Source organism: Pelophylax lessonae (assembly GCF_965119305.1).
Source record: "Pelophylax lessonae genome assembly, chromosome: 11".
NCBI classification, from domain to species: domain Eukaryota; kingdom Metazoa; phylum Chordata; class Amphibia; order Anura; family Ranidae; genus Pelophylax; species Pelophylax lessonae.
The window spans coordinates 164,651,420-164,664,090 of NC_138778.1; the positions used below are offsets into that span (position 1 = coordinate 164,651,420).

Sequence of the window (12,671 nt, forward strand, 5' to 3'; positions counted from 1 at the left end):
GGTGCATATTATAGTGCTATACAACATTACAATAAACTTGTCACAGCTTCTAGCATGCTGTGATCATTTTCTGGTAATCACACAAATGTCTGTTATACAAGTCCCATCAACCACTAAATGAAACGGAATAGGATGCATGTGAATTCCTCATAAAATCTCTTAGCTTTTTCAACGCCTCCTTGCCTTTGTATAAAAAGAGGCACATGAGTGCTGGGAACTCTACCAAACTTCCATAGGAAGCTACAGTGTAGTGTGATTCTTAGAGGATCATCATTATGAGCCACTGTATCAAGTCAACTCATTCTTCAACTGGACCTATGAAGGGAGCCTATCACAACATTTCTAGCCATACCTCAACTGTACACCACAAGGTCCATCATGGGGATTCTCATAAAATAGGCCATCATGAAACAACTCATTCTTCCCTTCATGGGGGATTCCATAAAGGGCATCATGTAAACTCCCACTTGTCCCATCATGGAGGTCACTACAGAACTCCAAGTGTTCATGGAGGCTCTGGAGGAAAAGGCATCTCTGTTTCCAAACACACTTCTATTGGTCATGGATTTGGCTTTGGAAATGTCCATACTCACAGAAGCCATCAAAGCTTTTGCGGTCACAGTGGTTGGAAGGCAGAGGGCCTTTTTGCTGTAAATGAAAAAGAAACAATGCAACATCTAAACGACCGTTTGGCTTCCTACTTGGATAAGGTTCGCTCACTGGAACAGGAAAATTCTCAGCTAGAGAGGAATATTCGAGAGTGGTATGACAGAAACCAGCCCAGCACTTTCCCTGATTTCAGCTGCTTCTTTAGGACCATTCAGGAGCTTCAAGGCCAGGTAAGTAGGGGCCTATTCACATCTCTGTACTTCATGAGCTGGAATGTGTTTTTGACGCTGTTTTATGGGTTAAATTAGTTCACATGAGAGCTGCACTCTTTAGAAACCACACCGAAAATTTAGCATGCAGGATTTTGTTTATAGTTCCCACACTAACATACATAGACCTGAACTATGGTGAATCCAAAGTATTAACATTTACATCAGAAACTATTTTAGGATATATCTTTTTTTAAGCAAGTTGTTAATAAATGAAATTAAAAAACATTACAATGTTAAAAAATTGCATTAGTGTATAGGGGCAGCAAAAATACTTATCCAGTCTATGCATCTGCACAGTGGCTTTCTGGTGGGACTTAAAGGCAAGTAATATGGGTTCTGGAACCCACACATACTGCCATGTAGACATAGACAGGAGAGCAGCAGAAGGCATTCTTAATGATTCCCCAACTGTTCTACAAGTTTAGAAGTGGTGTTGGGTAGTGGTCATCTCTATTTCCTATTGAGCAGAATAAGACAGAATGCTTCTTGATTTTTGATTGACACCAATTAGGATAGAAGTGAACAGGACATTCATGACCTCAGTTACATATAAGATTGCAGGTTCACAGTATCACAAATAATATTTTTCACATCTATCTATCTATCTATCTATCTATCTATCTATCTATCTATCTATCTATCTATCTATCTATCTATCTATCTATCTATCTATCTATCTATCTATCTATCTATCTATCTATCTATCTATCTATCTATCTATCTATCTATCTATCTATCTATCTATCTATCTATCTATCTATCTATCTATCTATCTATCTATCTATCTATCTATCTATCCATCCATATGAATATACATTTTTTAACTTTTTTCCACTACTGTACAAACTGTAAAGAATGTATCCACTTCAGACAGAAAATAACTAAATTGGCTTCTTAAGCACTACAAAGCAAATCCATATAATGTTAATAATAATTTGCACCAAGAAGAGCAAAGTTAAGCTGGTTTTAACACCATTTACCATTGCATCCAAAGAAGCTCCACTCTCAGTTTAAAACACATTGAAAAATGTTGATAGATAGATAGATAGATAGATAGATAGATAGATAGATAGATAGATAGATAGATAGATAGATAGATAGATAGATAGATAGATAGATAGATAGATAGATAGATAGATAGATAGATAGATAGATAGATAGATAGATAGATAGATAGATAGATAGATAGATAGATAGATAGATAGATAGATAGATAGATAGATAGATAGATAGATAGATAGATAGATAGATAGATAGATAGATAGATAGATAGATAGATAGATAGATAGATAGATAGATAGATAGATAGATAGATAGATAGATAGATAGATAGATAGATAGATAGATAGATAGATAGATAGATAGATAGATAGATAGATAGATAGATAGATAGATAGATAGATAGATAGATAGATAGATAGATAGATAGATAGATAGATAGATAGATAGATAGATAGATAGATAGATAGATAGATAGATAGATAGATAGATAGATAGATAGATAGATAGATAGATAGATAGATAGATAGATAGATAGATAGATAGATAGATAGATAGATAGATACTGTAGATAGACTTTGAAAGCCTGCATTCTTTATATTACTAATTAGGTGTTTCCTTTCTTTTTTAGATATCTTCTGCCACTATTGAAAATGCAAGGATTGTGCTGCTGATCGACAATGCCCGATTGGCTTCTGATGACTTCAAGAACAAGTGTGACTTCTAACTTTTTAAAATAAAACAGTAGTCTAGAAGCAACATTTTTAAGAAATATTTAATCTCATGGTTTTTGAGTTTTAGTAAGATCTTACAGCATCTTACATGACTATTTTTTTTTTTTATTTCCTGCAAGGTATGAAATGGAGATGAGACTGAGGAACAGTGTTGAATCTGATGTGAATGGTCTTCGCCGGGTATTGGAAGAGCTTAACCGGGAGAGATGTGACTTGGAAAGTCAAGTCCAGAACCTGCAGGAAGAACTTTTGCAGATGAAGAGGAACCATGAGGAGGTAGGGGCTTTTTGGAGTCTGGTGTGCAGAAAACTATTATTAGTAGTGTATTATTAGTATAACTGTGGTCAACATATCCAGACTTGCTTTTTTAGAGAGCCTTGAATTTAGGACAATTGCAATCAGTGTCTATCTCAGTGGGAGGGGAATTTAAAGTATTAAAGAGCATCCAAAGCCAACATTTTTTTTAAGTTTTTGATAGACCTGGCTGTGAAGAGTTAGTCCCAGTCAGGTTTTTGTTGCTGTCTGTTTTCTTATTGAGTAGACTAGTGATCGACCAATATCGTTTTTTCATTGCAGATACCGATATTTTGGTCATCGCGTATCAGTATCGGCCGATATGGGCCGATGTTTTTGTACATGTATTTTCATATTTTTTTTTACTTGACAGATATTCTTGTGGAGGGATCTGGGGGTCCCCAAACCCCTCCTCTGCACTTAAAATCATTCAATAGCCACGTTTAGCTGTTTTGAATGCTGTCATTTTTTTGAATCTGGCGCCAGCCCAGTACCCGGAAGTGATGTCATGAGATTACTTCTGGGTTTTTGCATGGAGACCCGATCAGAGCCGAATGCAGCTTTGATCGGGTCTTCGGCGGCCGTGCAGGCTGCTTGCCCGGGTCTCCCAGTGGGAAGGGAGACACGGGCGAGCCGCGGAAGGCAGCGTGAGGGGGGGGGTTGGCCCTTCCCGCTCCTTGTAATGACAGCCGAGCAGCTTCTCAGCCGCATCAGTTGTCATTACAAGACAGCCGACCATCGGCTATGGACACCAGTACCGGGGTGATGCCTCTAGCTGCAGGTATCACTTTGGTACAAGCACTTTCCGAAATATCGGTAATATCGGCCACCTTGGTTCCGAAATATCGGGGAAAGTGCATATCGGCCCTCGATAAATCGGCTTTGCCGATAATCGGTCGATCCCTAGAGTAGACTTGCCTTCTACATTTGGACCGAGGAAGGACTGTAAAGACATTGCTTTAGCCTTAAATTCTATTAAAACCTTTATTTGACAGTAATTTGTAAGTCTCAATTTTGTCCACAGAGCATGCATGTGTTAGCAGTCAAGATACCTTTGAGATGGATTTTAGGTGATAACGATTACTGCAACATCATGCTTCTAAACAGAAGACCCCTTTTGTTTAAAAAAAAAATACCATTTAAATGTTTCAGTAAACATACCTCATATACATTATGTTTCTCAATGTTTAAATCTTGGATGATCTTCTTTTGTTGTGATATTGTCATAATTGTTATTTTTTTGTATAGGAGGTCAACTCTCTCCGTACTCAGCTGGGTGCCAGGGTCAATGTGGAAGTGGATGCCGCTCCATCTGTAGACCTGAACAGAGCTTTGTTTGAGATCCGAGAACAATATGAGAACCTGATGGACAGGAACATGAGAGATGCTGAGAACATGTTCCTTCAAAGGGTAACTCAATTTAAAAAAAAATGGATTCAAGGGAACATGCATATTGTCTTACAATACACAATAGTATAACAGCCAATGTATTCAGAAGCCAACATATCAAAGAAGTCCATCCAAACCATCTAGTTTATCCCTCTGAGAATAGAACACAGGTATTTTACATGCAAGTTGTAAGGCTTTGAGCAGGGCTTTGTAAGCAAAATATGTTAGGTTTCTGCTGTATACTGAACAACTTGATTTTAAATAAATAAACCCTGCGAGTTATGTATGGATGCCAGCATTGACTTTTTCAAGTATCAAGTGTATGGGGTTGAAAGGAGCCCAGCTGATAGTCTGACACTCACTGCATTATGGTATCAGCCAGAAAGTTGAGCTATGCTCCTTTGTGGTGTTAAAGCGTAACTCCACTTTTGTTGAGAAAAAAACATTCCCCTCTGGGTGTCTATGTATATTACAAGCAGGGCCGCCTTTAACACAGGGGAAAAGGGGCAGCTGCCGCGGGCCCAGTCATTGTTGTGGGGCCCAAAGCAGCTGCCCCTTGACCTCGCACAGTCTGCAAATAGCTGATAAATGGATTCGGGAGGGCCCATGAAAAAATTTGCCCAGGGTCCAATCAATATTAAAGACGCCCCTGATTACAAGGATTTAAAAAAAACTTTGCTGCAGATTCCTACCTTTTGTTATTCTGAAGAAATCATTGTTTGTTCCTCTGTGCTCCTGTGCTGAGTGGGTCTAATGGGAATGGTTTTATAATTATCAATCAGCTGCAGCAGCTGTAGGGCACTAATGAGGAAAGCTGCTAGCCCTGCATCCCTTTAGACATGTTCCTATTGGGAGTATTTCACCAAAAATGACTTTTTTGTTGCAGGGGGTGCATGAAATCTGACTTTCATCTTAGTGCAGACTTCTGGGAAAATCAGTGAGCCAATCACATAAGCAGGAAATGATGTTTCTGGGGTGTGGCCAGTACACATTCTGTGTACAAAACACCTCCAGGTAGCCATATTGCATTGCATTTTCAGAAAATGATAGCGGCTGCAGATTGAAAAGGAAAGGTATTTTTTAATAACATTTATTACAATATGACTTGTTTCGCAATTGTATACGCTAGATTTTTTTTTTTTGCAAATTTTTCCCCCACAAAAGTGGAGTTACCCTTTAAATAATACCTGGGGAGAACATCACAGCGGGTTTGTAAACACAAAGATGTCAAACAAAATCTCAACACCCATTGTTCTCATAATGCAATCTGTTGATGTCTGTAAAGCTGAAAGGTGTTTAAAAAAAAAAGGAAAAAATGAAAAGGTAAAATGACCTTCAAACGTTCACAGCATTTAGGTGTCAGTGAAAAAATATATTGTCATTTTTTCTTTTTTTAGAGCGAAGAGTTGAGTCGTCAGATGGAATCAGGATCCGAGCAACTGCAGTCTGTCCAAACTGAAGTCATTGAACTTAGACGGAGTGTTCAGACCCTGGAGATTGAGCTGCAAAGCCAGCAAAGCATGGTACACTATACCCACAATATAAAACATGAACACATTAGGGATCTTGATGGCCATTGAATTTGGCAGCTGGGTAACATGGCACAACACCAAGCCACAAGATTTTTCATTAGTGGTTGGTGGTCAATTATTTTTTCCCTTCTCCCTGCTCCTTAAGTTTGGGGAGGATTTTAGTTACCTAACCCTCATTTTTGATAGATACACATATCATATTTAAATTTTTTCTCTATTTTTCATATATAAATATTTACCGTATTTATAAAACGCATCGGCGTATAACACGCACCTCAAATTTAGGAGGGAAATTTTAGGAAAAAAGCTTACATTTTAAATAAACAGCATTGAACTCAGAACTATTTTTTTTAATCAAATGCAGTCTTACCGATGCCCGTGAATGCAGCCTCATCAGCGCAGTGTCCATCAATGAAGCCTCACCAGCGCAGCGTTTACCAATGCAGCCTTGCCAGCGCAGTGTCTCCAATGCAGCCTCGCCAGCGCAGCGTCCCCAATGCAGCCTTCGCCAGCGCAGTGTCCCCAATGCAGCTTCACCAGCGCACTATCCCCCAATGCAGCCTCGCCATCGCACTGTCCCCCAATGCAGCCTCGCCAGCGCAGTGTCCCCAATGCAGCCTTTGCCAGCGCAGTGTCTCCAATGCAGCCTTGCCAGCGCAGTGTCCCCAATGCAGCCTTCGACAGCGCAGTGTCCCCAATGCAGCCTTTGCCAGCGCAGTGTCCCCAATGGAGCCTCACCAGCGCAGTGTCCCCAATGCAGCCTTCGCCAGCGCAGTGTCTCCAATGCAGCCTTGCCAGAGCAGTGTCTCAAATGCAGCCTCACCAGCGCAGTGTCCCCAATGCAGCCTTCGCCAGCGCAAGTGTCCCCAATGCAGCCTTCGCCAGCGCAGTGTCCCCAATGCAGCCTCGCCAGCGCAGTGTCCCCAATGCAGCCTCGCCAGCGCCATTGCAAACTACATATACACGCACAGAGCTGCAAAATATTTTTTTTTTAAAAAGCCAGGCAGTGCTGAGGCAGAGGGGGCGAGCCGGGCGGAGGAGAAGCGAGGATAAGCGGCTGCTATCATCTGACGTCCCGGCGCCAATGATAGACATCACAGGTCCCGCGTCCCGGCATTGGGCCACTGTGCTGTTTATCATAGGAGGCGGGACTTCCTATGAAAGCAACCGTTCGTCCTTCCTTCTGCCTGGCCCGCCCCCCTCTGCCTCTCAGCACTGCCCGGCTTTTTTTTTTTAACATATCGGCGTATAACACGCACTGGTGTTTTACCCTCCATTTTTAGGAGGAAAAAGTGTGTGTTATACACAAATTATACAAAATAAGAAGTGGGGATTGCATGTTGTGAGGAGTAAAATGACTCTCTTAGGCTCAATCAGCATGAAACCATCTTCCTTATCTCTTGTCTGGTAAACAAGATATATTAGCTGAATAATTAGTTCTCTTTATAAAGCAAATACAGTGCATCTGGAAAGTACTTCACTTTTTCCACATTTTGTTATGTTACAGCCTTATTCCAAAATGGATTAAATTAAATATTCTCCTTAAAATTCTACAAACAATAACCCATAATGACAATGTGAAATTTTTGCAAATTTATTAAAAATAATAAAAAAAAAAAATCCCATATACATAAGTATTCACATTCTTTGCTCGGTACTTTGTTGAAGCATCTTTGGCACCTATTGCAGTCTCAAATCTTTTTCAGTATGATGTTACAAGCTTGGCACACCTATTTTTGGGCAGTTTCTCCCATTCTTCTTTGCAGGACCTCTCAAGCTCCATCAGGTTGGAAGGGGAGCATCGGTGCAAAGCCATTTTCAGATCTCTCCAGAGATGTTCATTCGGGTTCAAGCCTGGGCTCTGGCTGGGCCACTCAAGGACAATTACAGAGTTGTCCCATAGCCACTCCTTTGTTATCTCGGCTGTGTGCTTCGGGTTGTTGTACTTTGGGAGATGAACCTTCGTCCCAGTCTAAGGTCCAGAGCGCACTGGAGTAGGTTTTCATCAAGGATGTCTCTGTACATTGCTGCATTTATCTTTCCCTCATTCCTGACTAGTCTTCCACTGAAAAACATCCCCACAGCATGATGCTGTCACGGCCATGCTTCACTGTAGAGACGGTATTGGCCAGGTGATGAGCCGTGCCTGGTTTTCTCCAGACATGACACTTGCCATTCAGGCCAAAGAGTTAAATCTTTGGTTTATTAGACCAGATAATTTTGTTTCTCATGGTCTGAAAGTCCTTCAGGTGCTTTTTGGCAAACTCCAGGTGAGCTGTCATGTACCTTTTACTAAGATGTGGCTCCCATTGGCCACTCTACCATACAGGCCTGATTGGTGAGTGTTGCAGAGATGGTTGTTCTTCTGGAAAGTTCTCCTCTCTCCACAGAGAAATTCTGGAGCTCTGTCAGAATGACCATAAGGTTCTTAGTCACCTCCCTGACTAAGGCCCTTCTCCCCTGATTGCTCAGTTTGGCAAGGCGGCCTGCTCTAGGAAGAGTCCTAGTGGTTCCAAACTTCTTCCATTTACAGGAGGCCACTGTGCTCATTGGGACCTTTAATGCAGCAAAAATTCTTCTGTACCCTTCTCAGCCCCAATACAATCCTGTGTTGGAAGTCCACAAACAATTCCTTGGACTTCATAGCATGGTTGTGCTCTGACATGCACTTTTAACTGTGGGACCATATGTAGACAGGTGTGTGCCTTTCCAAATTATGTCCAGTCAATTGAATTTGCCACAGGTGGACTCCAATCAAGTTGTAGAAACATCTCAAGGATGATCAGTGGAAACAGGATGCACATGAGCTCAATTTTGAGTGTCATGGCAAAGGCTGTGGATACTTATGTACGTGTTATTTTTCTTTGCTTTTATTTTTAATAAATTGGCAAAGATTTCAAACAAACTTCTTTCATTTTATCATTATGGGTTATTGTTTGTAGAATTTTGAGGAAAATAATTAATGTAATCCATTTTGCAATAAGGCTGTAGCATAACAAATTGTGGAAAAAGTGAAGCGCTGTGAATACTTTCTGGATGCACTGTAGGACACTGCTATATGTTGCACATTTTGTGTTAATTCACTGGAGCCTATAATAAAGGTAATCAATTCATAAGCATCACAAAGTCCCACTATAGTTTGTAATGTAACTTATAATTAAATACTACTTGGATAATACTGTCTTCACCTTATCTTAGAAATCTGCATTGGAGGGAACTCTTGCTGAGACAGAAGCCACTTATGGTGCACAGCTTGCTCAGCTGCAATGCTTGATCAATAATGTAGAATCTGAGCTGGCACAGATGCGTGGAGACCTAGAACGTCAGAACCATGAGTACAAAACACTGATGGACCAGAAGAATCATTTGGAAATGGAAATTGCAACATACAAGCGACTGCTAGAAGGTCATGACATCCAGTAAGTCACAAAAGGCAATTTTATATTTGCACATTAGATATTTGAGAGTGCAATTCACTTTTTGCTAGGATCCTTTATATAGTCAGGCACAATTATACAAATTGTTCAACCGTTTATTCTGTGTGACCCGTATCTTTACTTTTTCAGTGTTTCTGGACAACACTTCTCAGGCACCAAGGAAGGTAACTGAATAAAACCAAATGAACTTTCCATTTTACCCAATGAATAATCCAATCCTGACCCTCATTATGACAGTTAAAAGAAAAAAGATCCAGCACCTAAAGAATATTACTTAAAGCTAAACTTCAGGCAGATAAAAAAAAAAAATACACAGATTAATTCAGCTCAGTAGTCATTATTACAGCTTTTTCCAACCCTTTTAACATGACGGAACCCTTAAATTACCTTCCAAGCTCAGGGAATCCATGATAATAATTTATCTACAGCTCATGGCACATTAGTGTGATCATCATTGAGAAGAATATCCTTACATTGTGATCAATGGGAAGAATCCGCCTCTTACAACTCACTAAAAAGATACCGTAATTGCAGCCAATGGTTACTCATCTGAGATGCAAATAATGCTCATTGCTCAAGGAAACCCTAGCAACTGCTGGAGGAACCCTAAGGTTTTACAGAACCTTGGTTGAGAAAGGCGACTTTAAATCTAATGTAAGTACATGGTGCAGCAGTGTTCAGAGTTGGGAGAAACAGCACAATGATCCAATCAGTTGTGCTGCAGTGTTCATGTGTTAACAAGCAACATGCTAATAGGAAAAGAGAGCAGACGGGCAGAAAGATGAGCTCAACAGTCTACTGCTAGCTCCTGCCCAGAGTCTGGGGAGATATAGAATAAAAAAATGAATTGAGGACTGAGGACTTTCATGGTACAGTATGAACTCACAACACAATAATACTATAAAAAATACAAACGTTTATTGCATCTATCAATGCTAAAAAAACACCCATAAAGGGAAAATTGAATGATAGAAATACAATATAAAATGTCCACTAAGGAGCGGACAATCGATTAAAATAACACATATCAGAATTCCTCTAATATAGATTGGTTATTGACTAAGGTGTCTACCTGAAAATGGGGGACCTCTAATGGTGAATTTCCAATCATACTCTACATGTTTTGCGGATTATCTGCTTCTTCAAGAGCTCGGTTCAAGAGGAATGTTAAATCTGTAAAAAATGCAAACCCTTTTTTAACCCGATTTAACAGACCTCTTGAACCAAGCTCCTGAAGAAGCAGATAATCCGCAAAACATGTAGAGTGCCTCAATCCAATTTTTTATTCTATATGTCAATATATAGGACGAAGGTACACTTCACTGATTCGCTAGTTTGTGTAGCACACACCATATGTTCAAGAGTCTGGGGGGAGACAATACTTCTAAGCGTTACATACCTGCAGAATAAAAAAAATGTTTTCTGCCCTGTCAAACAAGACTGTGATGTGTGGCAGAACTGTGAAAGCCTCATAACTGGATAGGCAGAAAAAATATATTGTTGGGCAGGTGGACAGCTTCCATATAGGTTCATTTGTGTATTTAGCTGTTTATCTAGAGATTATTTTTAAGAATACTAAATGTGCCCTCTTTCACTAGCCTTTGTGTTGGTCATGCATGCTGTTGGTGGTTGCTCCGGGATATCAGAGCAGAAACCATTTTCTTGAGTGTGTTGTGAAAAGCTGTGTCATCTACAAGACAATTAAGACTAATATATAGAGTATATTTATATATTACTATATTGCTTACACCGTGGACATTGGGCTTACTTTTGGCAGACACAATGCAAACTGTCATAAAAAAGTAACACATGTACAAGTGAACCCCCATAAGAGGTCAGGGGCAGACTATAATGGCACAATAGGATCCAAACAACTACTTTTGGTTAACATGTCCATTTGTGGGCATGATAAATATAAAAATTTCAAACCAGGACCGTTGGCCTGCTATACTTGGCCAGCTTCTTCTTGTTGTATTGTAGATGTTACATAAAGTTGCCTCCATCACAGATACCCACTAAAGCAGGAGATAGAGACTTAGGGGTTGATTTACTTAAGGCAAATACACTGTGTACTTTGCAAAGTTGCTCCAGAGTTTAGTAAATGAGCAAAAGCTCTGCTGACTTACATCATCCAATCATGTGCAAGGAAATATGTGTTTTTTTTATTCTCCTTGCACATGATTGGGTACATTTTGAAAAGTGAAGCTTTACCTAGTTATTAAGGTCTGGAGCTACTGCAAAGTGCACAGTGTTTTTGCCTTTAGTAAATCAACCCCTTAGGCTCTTGAGGAATATCGTTTTTTTTTACCTTAAATTTGAAATACACATTAGAAGATAACTATCCTCCTCTTCCTGGTCAGACATAGAAATATTGCATATATATATATATATATATATATATATATATATATATATATATATATATATATATACATATATATATATATATATATATATATATATATATATAGTGTATGTTGTCTACATGGATAGCAGTAAAACTTTTCAGGACAGAAGCCTTGGATTTTTTTCCATGTTGGGTTCATTTTTCACTGTTAGATTTATTTTCCACTGTTGGGTTTATTTTCTTCTGTTGCATTATTAATAAGATGTATTTATTATGTATTTTTTTTTTTCCAGTGTCCCACCATGCTGTGACAATCCACCACATTCCTGAACACACTCATCATACCAAGTGCTAGGAACTCTGGGATCTAAAGAGTTCCAGTGTTTATATTCCAGCTATTACTATATCTTGAGTAAATAAATATTCATGTCTTTCTTGGTGTTTTATGTTAATCCTCTATGTCAATGTAAGGGCCTTTAACTGCAATAAAATCTATTCTTTCTCATGCAAAACAAATGTTGGTTATTTTAATTTTTCCATTTGTTCTTCTAATAATAATTCTAATCATTATTCTTATAAAATTTGATTGAGTATTTGTATCTTTGAATAGTTGGGTGAAATACTGTATTTCTAGAAAAAAAAAAATATATATATATATATATATATAAAGCCACTACCAACCAGATGAATCTATTAATCCATGTTCTTTAAATATACTGTATATATATATATATATATATATATATATATATATATATATATATATATATATATACAGTATATTTATAGAACATGGATTGATAGATTAATCTGGTTGGCAGTGGCTTTAGATCGTGAATTTGTAAACTCGGACATAAAGTTGACTAGACAGTAGGGTTGAGCGAACACCTAGATGTCCGTGTTCGACGGGTTCGGCCGAACTTTAAAAAAAAGTCCGGGTCCGTGTCCCGGACTTTTACCGAACTTTTCCCGGACACCGAACCCCATTGAAGTCAATGGGGACCCGAACTTTAAGGCACTAAAATGGCTCTAAAACACCAAAGGAAAGGGCTAGAGTG

General features: G+C 39.1%; 1 protein-coding gene across 1 annotated transcript; it reads left to right on the top strand.

Annotated features, from left to right (window-relative positions):
- Positions 1–275: 275 nt before the first annotated feature.
- LOC309566824 (keratin, type I cytoskeletal 19-like) lies at positions 276–11,968 on the top strand (the record flags this gene model as incomplete). The annotated part of the gene is made up of 8 exons (XM_082272140.1): positions 276–839; positions 2,512–2,594; positions 2,734–2,890; positions 4,157–4,318; positions 5,695–5,820; positions 9,028–9,248; positions 9,396–9,430; positions 11,907–11,968. The coding sequence occupies 8 exons, from the start codon at positions 276–278 to the stop codon at positions 11,966–11,968; spliced, it is 1,410 nt and encodes a 469-aa protein (XP_082128266.1).
- Between the last annotated feature and the right edge of the window lie 703 nt (positions 11,969–12,671).